At 44.7% G+C, this 22,194-nt stretch overlaps 1 protein-coding gene across 4 annotated transcripts in view; it reads right to left on the bottom strand.

The window, feature by feature from the left end:
• The window catches only part of Smarca2 (SWI/SNF related, matrix associated, actin dependent regulator of chromatin, subfamily a, member 2), a 167,918-nt gene that overhangs the window by 86,271 nt on the left and 59,453 nt on the right, over nt 1-22,194 (bottom strand). For all 4 annotated transcript variants that reach the window (XM_057777157.1, XM_057777158.1, XM_057777159.1 and 1 more), the window contains exons 11-19: nt 19,864-19,994; nt 19,592-19,649; nt 17,577-17,677; nt 15,934-16,081; nt 12,062-12,225; nt 9,875-9,941; nt 9,107-9,217; nt 5,786-6,028; nt 4,350-4,463 (exon numbers count right to left, since the gene is read on the bottom strand). In XM_057777157.1, the coding sequence (XP_057633140.1) occupies nt 4,350-4,463; nt 5,786-6,028; nt 9,107-9,217; nt 9,875-9,941; nt 12,062-12,225; nt 15,934-16,081; nt 17,577-17,677; nt 19,592-19,649; nt 19,864-19,994 (1,137 nt within the window). The remainder of the gene's footprint in view (nt 1-4,349; nt 4,464-5,785; nt 6,029-9,106; nt 9,218-9,874; nt 9,942-12,061; nt 12,226-15,933; nt 16,082-17,576; nt 17,678-19,591; nt 19,650-19,863; nt 19,995-22,194) is intronic.

Consider the following 22,194-nt stretch of genomic DNA (forward strand, 5'->3'; position numbering starts at 1 on the left):
TCTTCTGGGGTCCGAGGGTGTTAGCCTAGTTAAAAATCAGATTAGGGTTGGGGCTACAGCTCAGTTAGAGGAGATTCCCAGCATGTATGAGGGCCTGATTCCAATCTCCAACACTTTCAACCAAAAAAAAAAAAAATCAGATCACACAAAGACCACTTTTGAAGACACACCTGGAAGTCATCACAACAGCCTTCTGAACCTGAGCACACAGGCAAGTAAGAATGACCAGATACTGAGATGCTCTAGCGGGAGAATCCAACCGACGCCTCCCCTATGACCACCCAGGTCCAGGAGTGACTTTGTGATAGACAGACATACCACCTGTTATCAGTGTCACTGTGCATGCTACATATCTATAGAGCATAATGTTTCTATTCTAAGAGAAACATAAGCATACATAGCTGCCCTAACATTATTTGGCACTACATTGGGAAGTAATAGAGCACCCTCTGCACACCTGTTGCTACTCCCTCACATGGGCACTGGAGACCCCTGGTTGGGTGAGATTGCCTCCCACGGCCACACCAGTCCTCGGTGTGAGCAGATCTCATGTCAACCACTCACATGGTAACTTCCATTTCTGGGGTAATACATTTTATTTGTTCTGAGTGCAAGGGAATGCACAGAGGAAACAACCGACAGTGACAGACAGAGAAAAGGAACTGACTGAAGAATCCCAATAGTGGTGACCATCTCAACGGGGCTGGGTCTGAGCTCCCCCTCCCCAGATGCAATGGCACCCAAGTTAAGAAGTCGGTGAAGGGTTCCTCTAAACACACAGGGACAAAGAGTGGAATTGGTGACTTCTGAAAAGGGTTGTCTCTTGCGAAGAGATACTCGACAGCTATAGAGACTGCGAAGAGGCACTGAGTTCATGTACACACTACCCCCTGAGGATTCTGCATTAGTGAATGACCCAATCAGTTCCCACAAGGAGCTGAACCCACTGATTAGATTGTCTAAGATTCCCCCCATTGGCCCTATTAATTCAGTACTGAGCTTTCCTCAGAGATCCTGCTGATGGACTGTTCTTTATTTAAAATTTTCATTCCAAAAGGATAGAACAATGAAACTGGGCCAGTGCGACAGAGCCGCATGTAGGGAACTGAGATATGTTTTCAACAAACAATTCAATTAACAGAGGTCTCAGACCCTTGAATCCATGCCATGAGAGAGGAAGGATGGGAATGATTAATTCCCCAGCTTTTATTTAATGAATACACAAGTTTTCCATCCACACAAAGCTTTTTCCTACGTTCTACACAAATTACGTATAAAAATAAAACCAGGATTGATGTTGGCTGGCCCAAGTTCCGGTTAACTTCAGACACTGGACACACACACATGCACACGCACATGCACACACTGAGATGCCACCGTACACACAGCCAACTGCATCACTAGTTCTTAAGACTATGGCAGAGGGAAAGAATCAACAGACGACCTCAATGGGAGTGCAAAAGAAGAATCACATTTTTGTTTAGCTCAAGTTGCTGTGTACAATCCCTTTTCTTTGAACTGCTGTTCTTTCCCGAATGTAAGAAGTGGACTTTGCTGTAGGCAGGGGCCCAGCATATTCCCCTTGCTCATTAGGTGTCCCGTCAGCCCATTATGAGAGCTGACTTTCCCCTGCAGCATAGGTGTCTCTAGGGTCACCCACATATATATGTAGAGATACTCAACTCAACACTGTTCAATATCAAGGAAATGGAATTAAAGGTGTAACTTCATACCTATTAAAATCTTAAAACAAACAGTAATGACCCTCACAACATATCTGACAACACCAGGCACTGATGGGATTACATTTCACCAGTAGGACCACCAAGCAGTTTAGGATGGTACAGAGAACACCGATAACACATGGTTTTATAAGACCCTTATAAACCACTCATTAACCAAATAACACAGCAATCATACTTCCGGATGTTCACTCAAGTGAAACAAGACTGTCACACGAAAGCTTGAATGCAGCTGTGTCCAGCAGCTCTGCTCAGATCGTCAGGGGCTGGAGAGATGGCTCAGCAGCTCGAACATTCATTGCTCTCACAGAGGACACAGGTCTGTTCCCAGCGCCCAGACTGCACAGCTCACAAACATCTACAACTCCAGCTCCAGAAAATCTGGAACACTCTTCTGGGCCCCACGAGTTCCTACATCATGGGGTACATATAGATTCATGTAGGGGAGTGCATACCCACCCATCCATACACCTTAAAAACAAACAAACAAAAACAACCCAATGTCCCTCAAGAAAACCAAACCCAATGGAGGTAAGCACCACAACTTGGATGGCTTTCAAACACACTACATGGCCTGAAAGAACCCAGGTACAAACTTTCAGTTTTTAGAGATGGAGAACAGCTCAGGGTCACATGAGGGTGGGAAGGTGGTAACAGGGGCTATTGTCCTCTCGGTACAAAAGAGGACTGGCTCAGCTGTGCAAAGGAGGACAGGTTAGGTAAGGGGGCGGTTGTGTAGTTTGGTTCTTAACACAATGAAGTAGATGTTTGTTTAGACCACAGAACTGTAAACTAAAAGGAGTACAGTTCTATAGAGAAAGTCTACTAGATGCAAGCTAAAATTAGGATTAAAACGCACTTTCTTGATCCTTCATAAAACCATCGGAGAATAAAATAATATAGTGGATTTAGCTTTTTTTTTTTTTTTTTAAACTCGAGCCTTGTCAGACATATAGAGTCTGCTGTAGGTTAAAGAAAGAGGTGTGTACCACTCCCAAGGATGACAGCTAAATATACAACTTTCCTGGGGTTAAAAAAAAAAAAAAACTAACAAGGTAATGAAAGTAGAGAATAGATATCAATGGATCAAATTAGGTCATCAACAGTCACATATATGCCCTAGGTGGTTTACAGGCAGAGATGAAAGAGGACCACAGAGAAGACAGAAAAGGCAAGAGAATGGTGAGATGAAACCTCACGTGGACAAGGGAGAAGAGCTCCATCCACAACAGAAACCTGGAGCAGAACAGACACTCGGGGAGAAAACTAAAACCAGAGACAAAACACCAGGGCAGCAGAAACTGTACCCGGTTTGTGTTCATGTGTCTAGCACTTAGACCACACAGCAGTCCTGTGAGGCGATGTCACATAATTTCCTGGAGACCAATAGGCTACCCTGGTCTAAATGACTTGCCAACATCCACATCACAAGCAATGGAGAATGCTCCCGCACCCACTGATGGGCAGAGTCAATAGTTTCAGTTCCACCAAGTTGCCTCCGGGACAAGGTAGAGTGGTTGCCTTTAAAGACATGGATACCTAGAAAGACATCCACAGACAGTACCACACAAAGAAAATTACTATTACCCAGTGGTCAAGACCACAGGAAAGCAAAGGGAATGATCACTGCACTTGATCCCCAAGATGCATTCATCAACAAAGTAAATACATACCTAGACTTTTACTAGGATACTCAGAGTAGAAGACTTTTACTTTCAATTTTTGTGACTATTAATGCATAAGGGATTAAGATATAAAATTCTCTCAAAGCAAAACGAACAACTCTGCCCAGTCAGATGGGCTTTACAATGGACAGGATGTGCCAATCTGTCCAGTAGTTGTTACCCCAAAAAGTCACAACCAAAACAAACAAAAAACAAACAAACAAACAAACAAAAAATCCAACCAAGTATCAAACCCCAATCAAGCTACCTTTCAGAGGATGGAACGTCAGGTGTAGATGGTTCCAGGTTAAGACCAGGGGTACAATAATCAAAACTCAACTCCAGTACTAACCCAGGCCCAAAGAAACTCAACAGAACTAAAAACTGTTTCCAAAGAACAATCTGAAAACTGCTTGCCTAGACATCCCCAGGTAAGTCCACAGGGACTTAGTTACACCACACACACAAATGCGCATCCCAGACTGTTGTTTAAAGCAACTCTCTCTTCCCAAACAATCACATCACAAATAGGAAACGCTAAATGAACTTTCAGGAAACCTGGCAGATGACTCCGGATCCCTTCAGTGATGACGCAAGTACCAAACGCCAATCCTTATTTGCCTTAGAGCAGGACAATTCTGAAGTGACTTCAGGTGGGACTAAAAGCTCAATAGCAATCACACACACACACACCTAAAACCAAAAAGACTCCATGAATTTGATTATTTTATTAAACCCGCCCCAAAGTTAAAGAAACCAGACTGATAATGTTGTGAGTGCCCCCCCACCCATAACTCAATCAAACACAGAGTCTTTGAAAATATCTTTAAGATACTTTGCAACGGAACTCTAGGCCTGTCATTTCAGACACGCAACCACAAAGACAGGTGCCAAAGACACATGCACAAGAGGGAAAACCCCACTATCTGAATCTGCAACTGACCTTTTCTGGAAGCTGAGATTCCACCTCTTTCTTCAGTCTCCTCAGTAAAAAGGGTCTCAACACCTTGTGCAGACGCCTGATGATCAAAATAGTTTCTTCTTCATTCAGGTCCACCTACAAAACAACCTTAGTTGAATTCGTGAGGAATGCTTCATACAGAGAAACTCTGTTGAGCTCGTGTGTTTCGATGCATACCGAAATTTCACATGCTACAGAGCCAGGTGAATGCCAGCCAGCAACACCTCCAAATTTTTTGCCCACCTGCCTACCCCATTGGAATAGAATGACTGCCAAATAAGTATTTTTGCCTTAGAGTCTAGTTTTGTGGGAATGGGCCCTGGAGCCAAGTTTCACATTAGTAATATGAACAACCCCAAACACAGAATAAGGGCAACAATAAAGACTGACTTGAGGTTGGCACAGAACAGGAAAAGGGGGCAACAGTTTGTGTGTGCTTACTTCAGTTGAATCCCCTGACATTCGTGTCCAGTGCAGAAATATACAAAAGGATGGGTGTGTGAATATGAAAATGGGAAAGAGTGAGCATCCTTTACACTGGAAGAGAGCTCTTGGCTCCTGCACCATAGATAGCCCCTTTCCCTTCCTCTGCCCAAATCTTTGTTCCTTTGTTAGCCTCTAGGGGGCAGAATTAATTGACACTGCTTTCTCCAAATGGGCAAGTCAGTTAATGAACAGCAAATGAACCTGCAAGGTAGCTCAAGATTAAAGGGCTATGAGTGCAAAGGGTAAGTTTCTCTAAAGCATATTAGTGGCTTTTCATTCCTATCATCAAGGATCTGGCAATCAAAAAGGTATGTGTCCCTTTCAGGGATTTTTTTTCTTGCAATAGCCCAAGCTTGCCTTATATGAGCTATTATTAAAGGAATAATAATAATACATTTGAGAATAGATACTCCAGGATTTAAGGAGAATTTATGTACAGACAAAAATGAAGGCTTACATTAATACCTGAAAAAATGTGAGGAAAACTAATGTATTACACTCACGCTCCGTGGAAGTACGTCAAAGGGGAGCCCTGAGTTTATAATAAGGATTTCGGGTTCCTGTTTGAACTGGCTGAGTTGGGCTGTGTAAGCTGATGAAGCCAACACCTCCACTCTCACCCTCCCTGTGACATGCTGTAGTTGAACACTCTGTCAGGGAAAAGTTGGCAAAATGCAAAGAGGCTGGGATGCTCCATATGAATCTAGATTCAGAGGAGAAAACCTAATCCCAAATGCAACCAGATCCCACCCACTGACCAAAAAGCATTATAAACCACCCTGTGGGGGTTCTCTGGCTCTTACGTTCCAAGTTTTATGCCCTCTGCTTTCATTTCACCATCACACAGTGGAAAATACACACAAAGACACATACACAAACATATTACACACAGAGAGACTTTCTTGCACACACACACAAAGTTTGACCAGTACCCTTTCGCCAGTCATAGCAAATGGAGCATTAAACCACTGCTCGAATGTGCTGCAACTCTTGAAGATTGTAGGCAGGAGGAAGTTGAGGAGGGCCCAGAGTTCTGGGAGCTTATTCTGTAGTGGTGTCCCGGTCAAAAGAATCCTTCTGGGGGCGACATAGTGTGTGTTCAAGACCTGAGTCAGCTTGCAGTGGTGATTCTTCATTCGGTGCCCTTCATCTACGATCATGTATTTCCAGCGAATCTGCAACACAAGCGGGAGAACCTATGTGTGCCTGGTCAACAGAAATGCACTGGCTCCCGAAGGACTGAGGCATGTGTGTGGAAAAACAAAGGTCCAGGTTGGCACATGACACAGAATGATACTCTTTAAGAGACAGGAAGCCCAACCAATGGAGCACTGCCCATGCCCTTCATGACTTTTAAAATGACAATGTTCCCCCTCGGACCAGTGATTCCAATTCACCTTTTAGAAACAAGTAAACAGGCCCAGAGAGCAATGGGTACTCCTAAGACTAGGTTTGGCCTCTTTCCGCCCAGCGGTCTTCTTGTTACTGTGTCATGACATAAGATCCTCCAGACTTTTGTGGTCACGGTTCCTCTGCTCACAGCAGAAACAGAATCCTTACAGCCTCTTGAAGCAGGCATGAATGGCTGGCTTCTGGAAGATGCAGGGCCACTATCTTCTAGGTCCTCTTTCCTAATAGACCAGCTGTCTACTACCTCTAGGGCATGGCTCAGTGTTGTGTTGCTAACACTAAAAAGTTGGAATATTACACACAAAAATCTAAACATTCAGTTTTTTTTTTTTTAAAAAAAAGGTCAAACTAATAGTCTTCCCCCTCGCCCAGTTCATGCATGATGCATGTTCCTCATCTTCAGCCAGACTGAAGAAACCGGTTCTACTCAAAATGATCACAAACTCATCCGCAGAAAAGCAATGCAAAAATACCATCCTCCACCTGGGCCAAACTGCAGAATTAAAACACAGCAAACTCCTCAACACGACTAATACTTAAGAAGGCAAAAGTGAGGATGGCACAATTCTCTTCCCAAAGGCTTCCTTCCGGTCCTTTCCTCTCTCATACCCTACCTTTTACAGTCTCTTCAAGTTTAATGCTCGAGGGAGAACTAAGAGGGTTGTACCACTAAGCCTAGCTTTCGCCTACACCAGTGGTTCTCAACCTTGCTAATGCTGAGACCCTTAAATACAGTTCCTCATGTTGACTCCCAACCATAAAATTATTTTTGTTGCTAACTCATAACGGTAATTTCGCTACTGCTATAAATCGTAATGTAAATTCTGATATTTCAGATGGTTCTAGGCAACCCCTGGAAAAGGGTCATTCCACCCCTCCCGTAAAGGGGTTGTGAAGCACAGACTGAGAACCTCTGGCCTATACAAAGGCAGCACTGGTTTAAAAAAAAAAAAAAGTCTGTTGCTCAGATGTGTCTAGCTCTGGGGCGAGAGTCAGAGGGAGCAGGCAAGCAAGTAGGGCATAATTCTCACCTCCTCATTAGAAGGACCAGTGAAGCTAGGGAAAAGAGAGAAAACCATCAGCCAGGCTGGGATATCCGGATAAAGGAAATCACCAGCACTCCCTGCCCCGTTTCTCTACCACAGCCAAGTGTGTAACAATGACCAAAGATTTACAGCCAACATCAGTGGAAAGAGGTTCACAGACAAAAATGCATCTAAGTGTTACAATAGCATATCTATTCTAAATCAACTTTCTTCCGCAGTTGAGCTCGTAAAGCAACAAGGAACCAGAGACCTTTGATTCTGCCGCCAAAGATGTACTAATTAGGTCTACTGCTTGGAAAAATTATTACCTCTCTCTGGAACACCATTTCTCCAGTAACAAATAAAAGCACTGCTTCTTGTTACCAGGCATCTCCAATGACTTTGAAATACATATGCACAAGACACAAGATGGTTTTTATTTTTTTAGGAATCTCAAAGGCACCAACACATTCCCACAGTAATATTGGAGACACGTCATTTTTGACACTGCCAAATTCATCTCAGAGCACGAGGAACTGGAAGGCGGCCTTGCTGTCAGTGTCATCTCAATTATTAAACCTCCCCTGGGCAGGAAGTTCCTTTATGTTATTGCCTATGATACCATGAAGGGAACTCAAAGTTCCCAGAGCAGGGGTTTAATGCAGAGATGGAACAAACCCCAGAAATAGGGATTCTACTCCATTCTGACCATAACTTAGTTTCAGATTGGAGGTTTCCAAATATCACACGGTCAAAGAAATTACCACAGAGGGGGAAAATTAAGTTTTCATGATTTGTTCCAGGAAGGATGCTTTCATCCTTCTGCGTGATCATATTAGGAGACAACATGGTATAAATGGGGAGGAACCCTTCCCATCGTGGCTAAAGGACAACTTTAGATATACAGATGATGAGCCAGGTAGGTCGCTGACACAACCCTTTCTCAGCGCCAAAGAAAAAGCCCCAGGAACAGCCCTGAGTAATTTAAACAATAATTGCCCATTATTTTACCAGGGAAACACTGAAAACAGAACAAGTACACAAGCCGCAGCATGGATAAATGCTGAGATGGAGGATACCATCTGGAGGGGGCCCTGCTTGCCTTCGGAGAGAGAGGCACAGAGGAATGAAGCTGGGCTGACAATAACCCAGGGCAACAAAAACAATTATTTCTTTCCGAGCACATTGAGGGCTGCTGGAGAGAAAAATCGCAGAAGGAACCCAGGTGAATTTTCTTAACAGATGTGGAATTGGGGCTGGAAAGATGGCTGGTTTTCCAGGGGAACCTCGTTCTATTCCCAGCACTCATATAGAGAGAGGATCACACAGGCTCTAAGTCCAGTCCCAGGGGACCTGATGCCCCCTTTTGGCTTCCATGAGTGCTGTATGCATTTATGTTCTCGGCAAAACACTCATACACACGAAATATGAATAAAGGAAAAGAAAGGAAGTGAACTCATGACAAACGTGCAGAGCAGGGCCCAGGATAAATCAATCAATTGATTAATCAATTAATCTCTCTCTCTTTCTCTCTCTCTCTCTCTCTCTCTCTCTCTCTCTCTCTCTCTCTCTCTCTCTCTCTCTCTTTCTCTCTCTCTCAAACACACACACACACACACACGATATCATACAAAGTATTAAATCCCATGACCAAGATTTCAGGGGGGAAAAAAAAACGAAGAGAAAGAAGCCAGTAATCTAATGATCAAAATTATACTATTGAGTATAATTTGAGGGATACTTTACACTCCAGTAAGATGATCCACAATTAGAGATAAAAGAATTTCTTTTCTTTTCTTTTTTCTTTTAAAATCGTACCTTTGCAAGAATGTGCTTGTCTTTTATAATGTACTCATAAGTAGTCAGGAGGACATTGAATTTGCCACTTCGCAGCTGGGGAACAAGGGAGCGTCGCATGGCAGGGGTACCCTGAATGGAGAGAAAAATACATCGATTACCCGCTGGAAGGACATAGGTACGATTTCTCACTGCTCAGAGCTTAATGGAGCCTAGACAGGTGATGCGTACATAAGGGTATTACCATATACCGGTCTATTATCCGGGAAGAAAGCGGTAGCTAAAGCACACATATCTTGACCCTTTACAGGTCCTTGCAGGAAGGTTTCCCACTTAAGCCCGAGGAAGGAAAAGCGAGGGGAAATCGTAGCTAGCAGTGGCTGGGAACCCGCTGCTTGCCTGAAAAGCTCCCTTTCTGTGGGAGCGTGCAGCAGGCAGCCCCAGCGCCCCGGTAATTGCCTGACTTTGCAGGAACATTCGGCGCAGTAGCAGCCCACAGTGAGCCAGTCAGCAGCACACAGAAAGTGTGATATTTGTCATTTGTATTACTCTCATCAGAAACCTCGCAATATGATAATTAACAATTTTCTTCTGCATTTCACTATCTGAAAGTAATTATGGTTTATTACAGTAATCTTCTTGGGATGATTAACTCTCACTGTTTAGTACATGATGTACATGACAAAACTTTACAACCAAATACAGTTCACAGATGTACATACGGAAGGAAGAAATTGGGGCCCATTTTTTTGCTTTTCCGCATTTATATATAAATACAAAGCTCCAAACCTTGTAAGAAATTTTCACCACAGAAGGAGCCCATTTGTCAAATTCATATGTCCAGTTAGACAGAGTCCTACAAAACAACAACAACAAAAAAACCCAGAGTAAACAAGCACATACACATTTATATAAATTCGGTAAATAGAAAACTGTTACTCATTTTTAGTCCTTGCCTTCTAGAGAATATAAAATACCCAAGACGCATACATATTAATGTTCCAGGTATGGAGATAAGAGGTAAGATAGAAGAAATAAGCCGCCACAAAGCGTGACGATTGTACACCTCAAGAAAAAAAATCTTGTAAGAAACAATTCAAAAGTGTAGAATTATGTGGTACAGAACACCGGAGCCTTCCTAGGGTTCCAAAACCAACAATGGCCAAATGATTTAGGATTAGCCATGTAAGCGCTGAGAAAACTCGAATCAGGGGAGAGAAATTAGAAAATCCCATGAACACAGTCAATCGGTCTATGAAAAGGAAGCAGGGGAAGAAATGATGAATGAATGATTTTATTTTTAAATCCAAAAGTGTAACCAAAACATCTATGTCAGACGATGCAAATATAGATCGGGTGCAAAGGGCATGTAAATACTATGGAGGCAGATAACTCTGAGCCTTGTGCAGAAAACAGAACGAAAGGAAATACGAAACAGAAAGCCTTGTTCTTCCTGCAGGTCCGAGTTCGTCTCAGGACTGCAACCCATGACAAGGTGGCAGTGACTAGAGCATCAAGCTGACATGCATACACAGATGCTGACATGCATACACAGATGCTGACATGCATACACAGATGCTGACATGCATACACAGATGCTGACATGCATACACAGATGCTGACATGTATACACAGATGCTGACATGCATACACAGATGCTGACATGCATATACAGATGCTGACATGCATACAGATGCTGACATGCATACACAGATGCTGACATGCATACACAGATGCTGACATGCATACACAGATGCTGACATGCATACACAGATGCTGACATGCATACACAGATGCTGACATGCATACACAGATGCTGACATGCATATACAGATGCTGACACGCACACAGATGCTGACACGCACACAGATGCTGACACGCATACACAGATGCTGACACGCACACGCAGACGCTGACATGAACACGCAGACGCTGACACGCAGATGCTGACATGCACACGCAGATGCATATGCAGATGCTGACATGCATACGCAGATGCTGACATGCATACACAGATGTTGACAAACATATACAGATGCTGACACACATATGCAGATGCTGACATGCATACGCAGATGCTGACAAACATATACAGATGCTGACACACATATACAGATGCTGACATGCATGCACAGGAGCACCCCATTCCCAGGGAGGGTGGCTGTGAACAGTAATTTCTCTACTCTGAGTGTTGGCTAAAGACCAGGGGAGCCACTGGCAGGTGAGGAACTGGGGCTGTGTTAGAGACAGCAAAGGTTGGTCCTTCCTTCCGGAGCAGCAAGCCATTGAAACACAAAGCATACATACAAAGTTTACTTGAACGCACTGTTCACAGCGAGGATTTGGATGTCTATGTGGCTTTAAGAGATACAATAAGAGATACAAATCCATTATCTTTTGGAGGTGTTCAATTGTGTGAGTGTGTGTGTGTGTAAGTGTGAATACAAAAAGGAAAACAGTTCTAGAAAAGTTTTCAAATTCCCCCACCTTTCCCTTCAGTAAACTCTACTTACTTGGACTCATGCTGCAGCAGCAGTGGTTCTCAACCTGTGGGTCATGACCCCTCTGGGTAACATATTAGAGATCCAGATATTTACACTACAATTCCTAACAGTAGCAAAATTATAGTTATGAAGTAACCATAAAATGAAATAATTTATGGTTGGGGATTACCACAACACGAGGAACTGTGTTAAGGGTTCTCAGCACGAGGAAGGCTGAGACTGCTCTACAGGGTGTAAAATGGGAATGGCCAGAAAGAATCACTACAAACTTTACTAGCCAGTCAAAAGGCTGCAGCGGAGGGGCATGGGGTTTGGCTGGGGTGGAAAAGTAAAACCAACATTCAGATTATGTGTTTCCGGTATTCCAACTCCATGAGACTATTCTGTCTGAAATGGGAAACAAGGGCAAGCCACTGCTAGGACAATCTCAACGCACAGAGTGGTGGCGGGCGGAATAAATGACAGTACTTACGAGAGGGGAACAATGATGAGATAGGGGCCATTGAGTCTTTTGTGCTCCATCAGGTACGTGATGAGTGCAATGGTCTGGATGGTCTTGCCTAGCCCCATTTCATCAGCTAAGATTCCATTCAAATTGTTATTATACAGGGAAACCATCCATTCCAGGCCCTGGAGCTGAAATGAAGAGTAATCGTTTCAATTATCCGAGATCTGCACAGGTAATTAATACTAGCACAGCTCAAGTGAGGCTGTGACTTCTTAACTTCTCGGTGCTGTGCGCTGAGTTTCCCACAGTAGCAAAGTGGGGGAGGCACCAACGCGAAAGGAATTTCAAAGATGAGCCCGTAATCGCCCCTGCTGCTTGGCAGGTGCTCTGTGTTAATCAGATTTAGAAACGATGGGCTAGAGTGTGCGGGTGGGATTTGGAGCAGCTTTGTTGCTCATCCATACTTAACATTTCACAGTGGATGACATTCTAGAATTATTATAAATGAAGAAAACCCAAACCGAAATCTATTCCAACCACTCCAAGAACAAAAAGCCAGTTCGAGGATTAAAGAAAAGCCGGAAGGCTGAGCTGGCGCGTAGACCACTGATCATCAGAAACTGCTTTCTGGATCATGAACGGCCTGCCCCAGGGTGCCATCCCTGCAGCGAGGAAGCCTGTGACCAGGGAGCCAAGGCCACTAGGCTGCACTCCAGAAGGACATTTCTCTTCCTGGCAAAGAAAGGCCCCAGGCAGCACACAGAAAGCTCTGCGCTGGGGGCACTTTTGGAAAGCAGCTCCCTGGAAGCCGGCTGCCTGGAAGACATACAACGTATTTTCAAAGCATAGAAGCAGTGCACCCAAGTCCCAGCTTTGGAGTCTCATTTAAGCACAAAAGGAGAGTGAGGTGAGAACACAGACTTATTGCGCTATCATGATGCAATGCTGGGTTTACGTGACAGCATCAATTATATGTAACATATATACACATACATGTTGTGGTCACATTACCTTGCTAATTAAGTTATGTGGAGAAAATATTGTGATCTTGTACTTAAAATATTTATTAACCACTCCCTCATACAGGATCACACAAGGAACTATGGCAGATGGACACCAAGGTAGACTCACACTCCCTTCAGAAGCTCATGTCAGGGAGGAAGCGGTGAACACTCTCACTGGGTACCAAGTAGCCCAGTGTGATGAATGTGTATAAAGATGTACTAGTGACAGTTTCCCTTAGAAAGCACAGTGACCATCTTGAAGACTTTTCTAAGCCAAACGGGGGCTTTGGATAAGACCTAAGCCACCTTCAAAGTTTGTGCAGAACAGCAACACAAAGAGATAAGGAGAGAAACAGAAAAGGCCTGAGAGATAATGGGTGAGCGGGGAGAGGAAGGGGACAAGAGGGTCAAGTGGGGGAAGAGACGCAATCACAACAAAGCATGAGGCCAGGCGATGACCAAGGTCTAAGCCTGGCACTTGGGAGCTGAAAGTAGGAGAATCAGGAGTTCACAAGGTGATCCTTGACCTTGCAGTAAGTTCTGCCCAACCTGGGCTATATGAGAACCTGTCTTAGAAATAAAAATGAAAAAGCAATGTGTATACAATGATGCCATAATGTAGCCCATGATTCTGTAGGCTAAATCCAAAAACCAAGTTTAAAAAGAGAGAGGAAAGGGGGACCCAGTGGAAACCACAGTGGTGGGAAAGATGGACTGTTTGCTATCTCACCACCAGCTTTGAGGACGTCAACCACATGCCAGAAACATTGGGGGAGGTCGGGGGGAAGGGAAGAGATGAGGAGAAGAGAGGGAAGGATGGAAGGCAGGGAAGGGAAAGGAGAAGAGGGGGGAGAAGAGAGAAGGAAAGAGAGAAGGATGGGAGAAGGAGGGGGAGGGAGAGAAAGGCAGAGGGAAAAGGAGATCCTAGATAAAATAAAAGTAAACCAGAGACTTGGTAGGAGCTTAGAATCTCACAAAACATGTGGAAAGAGACGTGTGCTTTCCTGGACTGCGGAATGTGGGAATTAAAGCATGATTCTCTGGAGGTAGCAGGAAGGCTGTAGCTCCGCAAAGGTTAAATTTGTCAAGGAGCCACCAAAAGCTAGCCTGTGAGCACCTGTGAACTTGTTTGTGAGAAACGGGAATCATGAGGCAGACAGGGCTGGCCAGACTGCAGGAAGAGGAGCTTCACTGTCAAAAGACCAGGAGGGCCGGGCGATGGTGGCGCACGCCTTTAATCCCAGCACTCGGGAGGCAGAGGCAGGCGGATCTCTGTGAGTTCGAGACCAGCCTGGTCTACAGAGCTAGTTCCAGGACAGGCTCCAAAGCCACAGAGAAACCCTGTCTCGAAAAACCAAAAAAAAAAAGACCAGGAGGAAAGGGGCACTTCATTCTGAGGGGTGGACAGAGCCTAGCGAGGAATGAGGTGTGCACAGGGATTCACATTTGCCAGGAGGAGGAGGACTTAGATTTGAAAAGGGAGCAATGAAGAGTGCTTACAAAGGTGCAGAATGGCGGGAGGAAACCAGTGTGGCATTTAAATTTATTTATGGCGGCCCTCTGGGTGCTTCCTGCCAAGACTGAATTCAGTTCCCGGACCCCACATCGTAAAAGGAGAAAAGCAACGGTTGCAGGTTGCCCTCTGACCTCCATGAACAGGATGTGACATCAAACATAACAAAGGACACATTACAAGACATCAAAGAGGTCAAATGACACTAAAAAGAATACTCTGACCTCATCAAGGGGGCATGCCTTACAGGGCAGTGATCTAAGTATGTTCCAGGAATTCCAGGGAAATCCTAAGACTTTCCCAAGACAAGCCGAGAGCTACCCAGGCATTGCTTGTCATTCTTCCGGTGTTGCCGTCAGCACAGACAGGGCCCAAGCAATGACGGGAGGCAACGGCTGACCATAGGAACTTGGAGATGATTGATCATAAGCATGAACTTCTAGATGACACTATTTTTTTTTATAGGATATTAGTAAGCAATGATAGAAAAGAGACCCTGGCAGTAGCAGAGAAAGATGTTTAAGAATGCAGAATCCAACTGTGTTTCTGCAGGATGCTGCTGTGCATTCTGGAGTACATTTATGCCCCCAGTCCTCAGGTAGGTACTGTGGATGGACTGCCAAGGTGCTTAGCAGCTGGCCTGGGACAGCACACAGTTATCCTAGTATGAGCAGACAGAACTTCAACTAACCCTCACCAATACCCAATAGTTTAGTTCTGGTAAACAGTATCACCTATGCTTATTGGACCACAAAACCTTACTATTTTGTTTTAGTTTTTAAGTTTTGAGAGAGTAATTCAAGGAACAAAGGCTCCAAGAAATACACTCCAGATGGCCCGGCAGAGGAGTAGAGCCAGAAGACAGGAGATGCCCTCACGTTTAAACAGGTCAAAGGACGCACCTGGCACATTTACAGCCTAGTGTTTAACCGAAGCACGGTGGCCAACAACTTGATCATACCTTAAGGAAAAGGTATACGTGCAGGAGACGCACTCAGAACCCTTACCATACCGCTATTGCCACAACTATAGCTGAAGCTATACTGCATTTGCTTCAGGTTCCCTGCCTGACGCAATCAAGCTGGTTTTTCTCTTTTTGCAAAGAACCACAGTGAAACTGGTCCAAATGGTAAGCCAGCATTTCTTCCGAATTCCTGGAATTCCTGGGTAAACAAAACCAAACAGCGTGGTGCTGTCGTGTTGACCACAGTGCTCTGAAGGAAGTCCTGTGCGGAGTAAGGGACTCAACCGGGAATGTCGTCCTGTCCTTGGAACCTCATATTGAGTTGACTAAGGCTCCTAAAGTGGGGAATACACACTTGGGGATGACATGGATGCAAGGCCAAGGCTTGCTATGGAGCCGCAACCACGCTGGTTACCTGGTAATGCTTTAGGGTGCCATTAATGAGGAGGGCAGACTGCTTCTCTACCCTCTCAGAGATAGCATGAGCCACCGTGTAGTAGGACTGTGACCCTCTGGCACTGTACTGCATGCTGTATTCATCATCCACGTCCTGTTTGGCAGTCCTGAGGAAGACAAAGTAGAAAGCCAATGGACCCATGAGTCTTTGTGTTATGTCATCAGAAATGACTTGAGAGCCGGGCGGTGGTGGCGCATGCCTTTAATCCCAGCACTCGGGAGGCAGAGGCAGGCAGATCTCTGTGAGTTCGAGACCAGCCTGGTCTACAAGAGCTAGTTCCAGGACAGGCTCCAAAACCACAGAGAAACCCTGTCTCGAAAAACCAAAAAAAAAAAAAAAGAAATGACTTGACAGTCTAAAATTGCTGCTGTGGGTATTATTATCTGCCCTGCCATTAAAAACATGCTTTGTAAAGTTCACAAAAACCGAGCAGGGTCATCACTGTCATATCAGCTCTATATCACACTTGTGAAGAACGTGAGCCTCACACAGAGGTTACTCTGAAGTTCATAAAAGAGGCACTTTGTCAATGAAGTTGCCCTGGGTGTCCTCTGGATGCGAAGATAAATCCCGTACATAGGCCACTAGAAAAGCTTGGGGAACTGAAGTAGATGACTGAAGAGAACATTAGAGGGAAAAGAGAGGATAAAGGGTTCTTCCTTCCACTAGGCCTCACGGGGGCCTTTTTACTCAATGCACATGGAAGAGCCACTGTCCCTTCTTTTTTTTTTTGGATTTTCGAGACAGGGTTTCTCCGTAGCTCTTTGGTTCCTGTCCTGGAACTAGCTCTTGTAGACCAGGCTGGCCTCGAACTCACAGAGATCCTCCTGCCTCTGCCTCCCGAGTGCTGGGATTAAAGGCGTGCGCCACCACTGCCCGGCATCACTGTCCCTTCTTAAAATTGTCACTGAAAAGTCAGGGGTGCACTGGAAAATAAAGGCTGCTAAAGTAGGGTGCACAACCTGGGAGGGGAAACATATCAGAACATCCACTTCTTCCTTCCGGAGAGTCTCATCGTATGAATGTCCTCTCCTGTCTACTATTTCAGAGTGATGCTCCTACGGTAACAGTCACACAAGCAATGGGGTGTGCGGACCACTATTGTAGGATGGGCTAGAGGGGGGCACCCAGGCAGGAGACACTGAAGCTAAGTGTGAACCTGGGCAGACTGGGCAGCTGAAGAAGCTATCACATCTGGAATGACACAAGGACAGTGCTCACACTTGGGCTTCTGGGTATGTTGATGGCTTTGAAGGAGGCAGGGAAAGCAAGTCCGGCCCCCGGGGGAGAGGAAGGTAAACTTGATTAGTCTAACCTGGGATAGAAGTACAGTTGACAGACATGAAGCCCGGAAAAGAACCTGAGCAGGAGATAGGAGGGTGGAGTCCAGGGAGGGAGGGAGGGAGGAAGAGAGAGAGATGAGAAACACAAAGCTCTTGACCAGAGGGGTCCAGAGCTCAGACCTGTGAGGAGCTGAGGGGACACTCAGTTGCAGTGTGAAGATGAAGTCTGTTCCTGTTTTTAAACAGGATTTGCAAACAGAAAACTCTCACCACATGAACCTCACTGTATTAATGATGGAAACTCCGAGGGCCACGTACTCAATGATCTGCTTGGCATCCTTTTCGGAAACTTCCTCGCTGTTTGGATCCAGCAGTATCTTCTCTTCTGTTTCCTGCCTACTGGACTCCTCTTCTTCATCCTGGAGGAAGGACAGAGATACAGCAAGGTCTCTATTTTAACGAGTATGTTTCATGATTACCGCTTTTTATAAAGAGATTAAATAGTATTTTACTTCACAAATGGAGTGAACAGATCTGATTAAGGAAGGAAGTAAACGAAACATCTGCCTAAGTCACTGAGTCACCATTTCACCTCTGAATGAGGTGAAATGGGGTCCCCAAGCCCCAAACCCCCAAGGGTAAGTGTGAACCACAGCTGCTGTTCTAGAATTCTGTGCTCCTCTCTGCAAATTAACGTCCTCCAGAGAATGCCCCTTCTGATGATGGCCTGGGTCCCCGTGACTGTAGAGGATCTGACTAGCTGAGCATGCTACTTTCTGAGGCTGCTTCACACCATACATTCCTGAGTGTTCAGAAAAAAAGCACCATTACCTTGGCAAAGGATCTGACCATGTCCCTACCTCTTGAACGTACGACGAAATATTCATATGCCCACTACTAACGTGACATTCACAACCAGTCTGAAGGTGAACATGTGTTTCCTAACTATTGCCTGAGAAATGGACGCACGTGACAAGTGCCAATGGGGACATCAAGTCAATGACATCAGATCACTCAGAAGTGTCTCCTAGAAATGAGGTGCTACAAGTCACTCACTGGCTGGTGGCCTGGGGCTCCTGTCATCTGGTTGGACTGCATCTACTCCCAAATGTCAGGAGGTATCTACGGATGTCAACATCTGGGTGGTAAGGGCTACCTAAACTGCCCATTGTACCTTATCTTTATATTCCCAGGCTCTTTCTCAGAAAGAAAAACCTTCTAGCAGATCATTTATGGACCTGTTCATTCAAGCAAACAAGAGAGTGTGTGTGTGTGTGTGTGTGTGTGTGTGTGTGTGAGAGAGAGAGAGAGAGAGAGAGAGAGAGAGAGAATATAGCTGGGAGATATTATCATGCCACAAAAGTATTTGTTTTATATTGGTTATGTTTTTCTAAATGAAATTTTTATTGTTTTCTAAAAGCAGTAAATGTTCATGGTATATTAATTTAGAAAGCAAAAATTCAAAATACAGAAGGAAAATGACCATTGCCTTAAAATCCTCGTCAGTTATATTAGGCACGGCTGTGTCAGCAGCTGCTTGGCACCCATCTGTGGCAATGCCACACTAGAGTCCTGAATGCTAGTCCAAACCAGACTTAATGATTGATTGTACTAGCCAGACTCAAGCAAAGGATACAAAATCACTTCATCTTTTTTTTTGCACTAATCAATCATTTCATAATTAACCTAACACTAATTCTTAATCTCTAGTGAAAGTACCCAAGATTCTCATTTTATGTTCTAAACACATTAAGTATTCCTTTCAAGAAACAGAAAAATATATTTCCTTTTGAGAAACCAGCATATCCAAGGATTCAAAATTAAGAGTCATGTTTAAAGAAAAGTCCAGACGTACATTAACGTCTTTATGCTTGCCCGTGTTGCCTTTTCTGGCTTTTAATTCAGGCCCCAGATTCATAACTTCTAATGAACTCCAAGGTTTGAAAGACTTTAGAAGTTCTCGAGCTTTTAGTGCTCACAGACTACTTGGGGATAGGGAACTGCCTTTCCCAAATCAATCCATCTTCAAAATTCTCCCCGAAAGACCTTTGCCCCATCTCCAGTCTAACCATAGCTTGTCTCTTTGGTTTCAAACAAATTTAGTGTTCTTCAAGATGCCTCACCAGCCAGGGAACCTCAAGAGATAACTACAGTCACAAGGCACACCCCACCAGAGCCTATCCAGGTGCTTAGGCCCAGGGGTAACCTGAAAACAAAGCCAGGAGGAAGGGGCTGGAGGCTTCAGGGTCTGAGCCCACATTCACGAGGAGACCCTTTTTCCTCCGTTAACTTCCAAGCCAGCAAACCCCCAAGAGAGATGGATGTCCACGTACCTCTTCCTCATAATCGGAGTCACTCTCTTCACTGTCAGACCGGGGAGCAACTTCATAACTAGGGACAAGCAGAGGAAAGGAGGGGGTTGATCTCTGAGTAATAAACACAGGCATTCGCTACTTAACTGCGACATCCTGCTCACAGGTAACCAACGCAGATGCAAAACTTCTACACCATCTCTCAGCAAAGGTCGCACAGGTTTCCTTTGGTGCCACACCCACCCTTCATCAAAGAAGCCCCGAGAATCCCAGTAACTGTTTCTGTATCATACCCAGGGTTCATCTCCAGCCAGGCATCCAGCTGACTTGCTTTGGGCGCTTCGGGCCCAAAGAGGACCTTGCCAGTTTCCGTGTGTGTCACTTTGACAGGCAGGTCACTCATCTGGCTGCTTTCGTCTATCGGCTAGAAAGAGCAAAAAGAAATCAAATCAGCCTGGGATGATAGGAAGCTCTCAGACCTGTGCTGGTTATTTCTCGGGCTTGGTTGTCCAGTATCTGAAATGGTTTTCTGTGTTTCAACACTTCCATACCCAATGTGTCTTAACGAGCAGAGAAAGATCACCACTCACTAACAACCCTGAAGATGTAGATGTGGTGGCACATGCCTGTATACTAGCACCCTGGAAGCTGAGGTCGAAGGATCACAAGTTAAAGGCCAGCCTAGGATACACACTGACACCCTGTATCAAAAAGATCTGGGGCTTTGGCTGTGGTTCAATAGTACAGCACTTGTCTAACGTGTGAATTTGACCATCGACAGAAAACCTCAACACATTGGCACCTAAGGTAGGAGTACAAAGGCTCGGCTTTTCTAACTGGCTGTACTCGACAAGACTCTGAGTTAGAAGACACAGAAGTTCAAGGAAGCTGGGGTGCAGGCATACTGCCAATCAAGGTGGTAGCAATGCCAGTGGAGGCCATTGACTGTGCCGAGCTCCTGCCTGCTCCAAATAGCAGCCATGTCTTTACCGGACCAGTTGTACAGGAAAATATAAAATTAGGTTAGAGCCCTAAGGCAGATTCTCCAGGTAGCCTTTATCCTGTTATACACTGAACACTTCTAGCTCCAAATGCAAAATTTGAAACTTTCTGATCATGGATATGATGGCGCAGGTAGAAAATTCTATAATGGTACCATGGGAAGGGTCATCCACACAGTCAAAACACAAGCACACTAACATAATACATAAAGTCACCTTCAGACTATGCCTTAGAGTCTACTATGTCAAAAGAAAAATAAGATGTATACAAAACATAAATGCAGTGTATGCTTAGACCTAGGTCCTATCCCCAAGCTAACTCATATATATGTAAGTACTCCAAAGTCCAGGCTCCAAACACACAATCGGAAACACTTCTGGCTGCAAGCATTTAGGACGAGGGATACTTGCCCTGGAACAAATTCCATTCTTATTCCAGGCAAGCAAGGCTGATTTGGGTCATTTAGAACTAATAGTTCCCCAGACCTTCACCTAATACTCCCCAGAGAACAATTCCTGTAAGCTGTGGTTTGGATAGAACCAAGTGTAGCCCGTGCTATCTCCCACAAAACAGTGTGCTTTATCTGAAATCAACCCACCAGAATGGGGTCTAATTTGACCATTGGAATTGTGTGTATGATAAACAGACAAACAAACAACAAAACCCCCTGCCTATCTGAAGCATGAAGAACCGGCCAAGACAAAGAAGAAGTTCTTTAGCAGACACTGCAACGTAAAACGGCTTGCTCAGAAATCAGGAGTTATGTGAAGCCGCAAAGGTTATAGATGATGTGCCCCTGGGAAGAGCCTGTCTGAAAGGGGCTGGAAATGGAGCAAACCTAGGCAAATGGATGCTCTTAATTGTAGGGTGACCGACTTCTAGGAGCAGGGCCCTGGGTAAGACGTTTGGAAATGCTTCATTTGTGCGCGCATTCCACCGTCTATTTCCTGAAGAGTAGTCAAATGGGTTGTGTAGGCAATTCATTACTTCAAAGAATTTTCCCTAAATTACTCTTAATTAGTTTTGTGGTCAGATAGATACATGCAACACTAGCGGTGTAATTAGGATTGTCATATAATTTTTTCTAATTAAGCAAAGAAATGATAAGGAAAAAACAGTGGGTTGATGTTACTTTTCTGCATCTTAGAGAAATAACCCCAAAGAACCTCAGTCCCCCGTAGTTCTCTCCGTCTACTCCCTCAATAAAGCGCCAGCAGAATCAGAACAAATATTAGTGACCATTCACAAAGATAACTTTCAAAGAAAAGGCTTGCCCCGGCCTGCCAGTTTTCTTCACTCCTACGCTGGCTAAGGCAATAGTTCTCAGTAGCAGTGCTTGGCACAGCAATACGATTCTTCCTCATTAATGTAAAAGGTCATCTCCACACTCGAGAGGGAAAAGGGAAATCCAGCATCCGTACCATTTCCCTGGGAAAAACCGTATCTTGTTACTGTGGGCTATTATAATACAGCTTGTTTTATTGCTAATGTCACACCTCAGAGAAAACTGGAAATAACTGTGGGTGGAATTAGAACCCTGGTAAAGGCACAGAATGGGCTCAAAAGAGAAGGAAGAGCATTCTTTCTGAACAAACCGAGCAAGGCGCTCCCTTTGCAAACTT

Source organism: Chionomys nivalis, chromosome 8 (genome assembly GCF_950005125.1).
Source record: "Chionomys nivalis chromosome 8, mChiNiv1.1, whole genome shotgun sequence".
NCBI lineage: Eukaryota > Metazoa > Chordata > Mammalia > Rodentia > Cricetidae > Chionomys > Chionomys nivalis.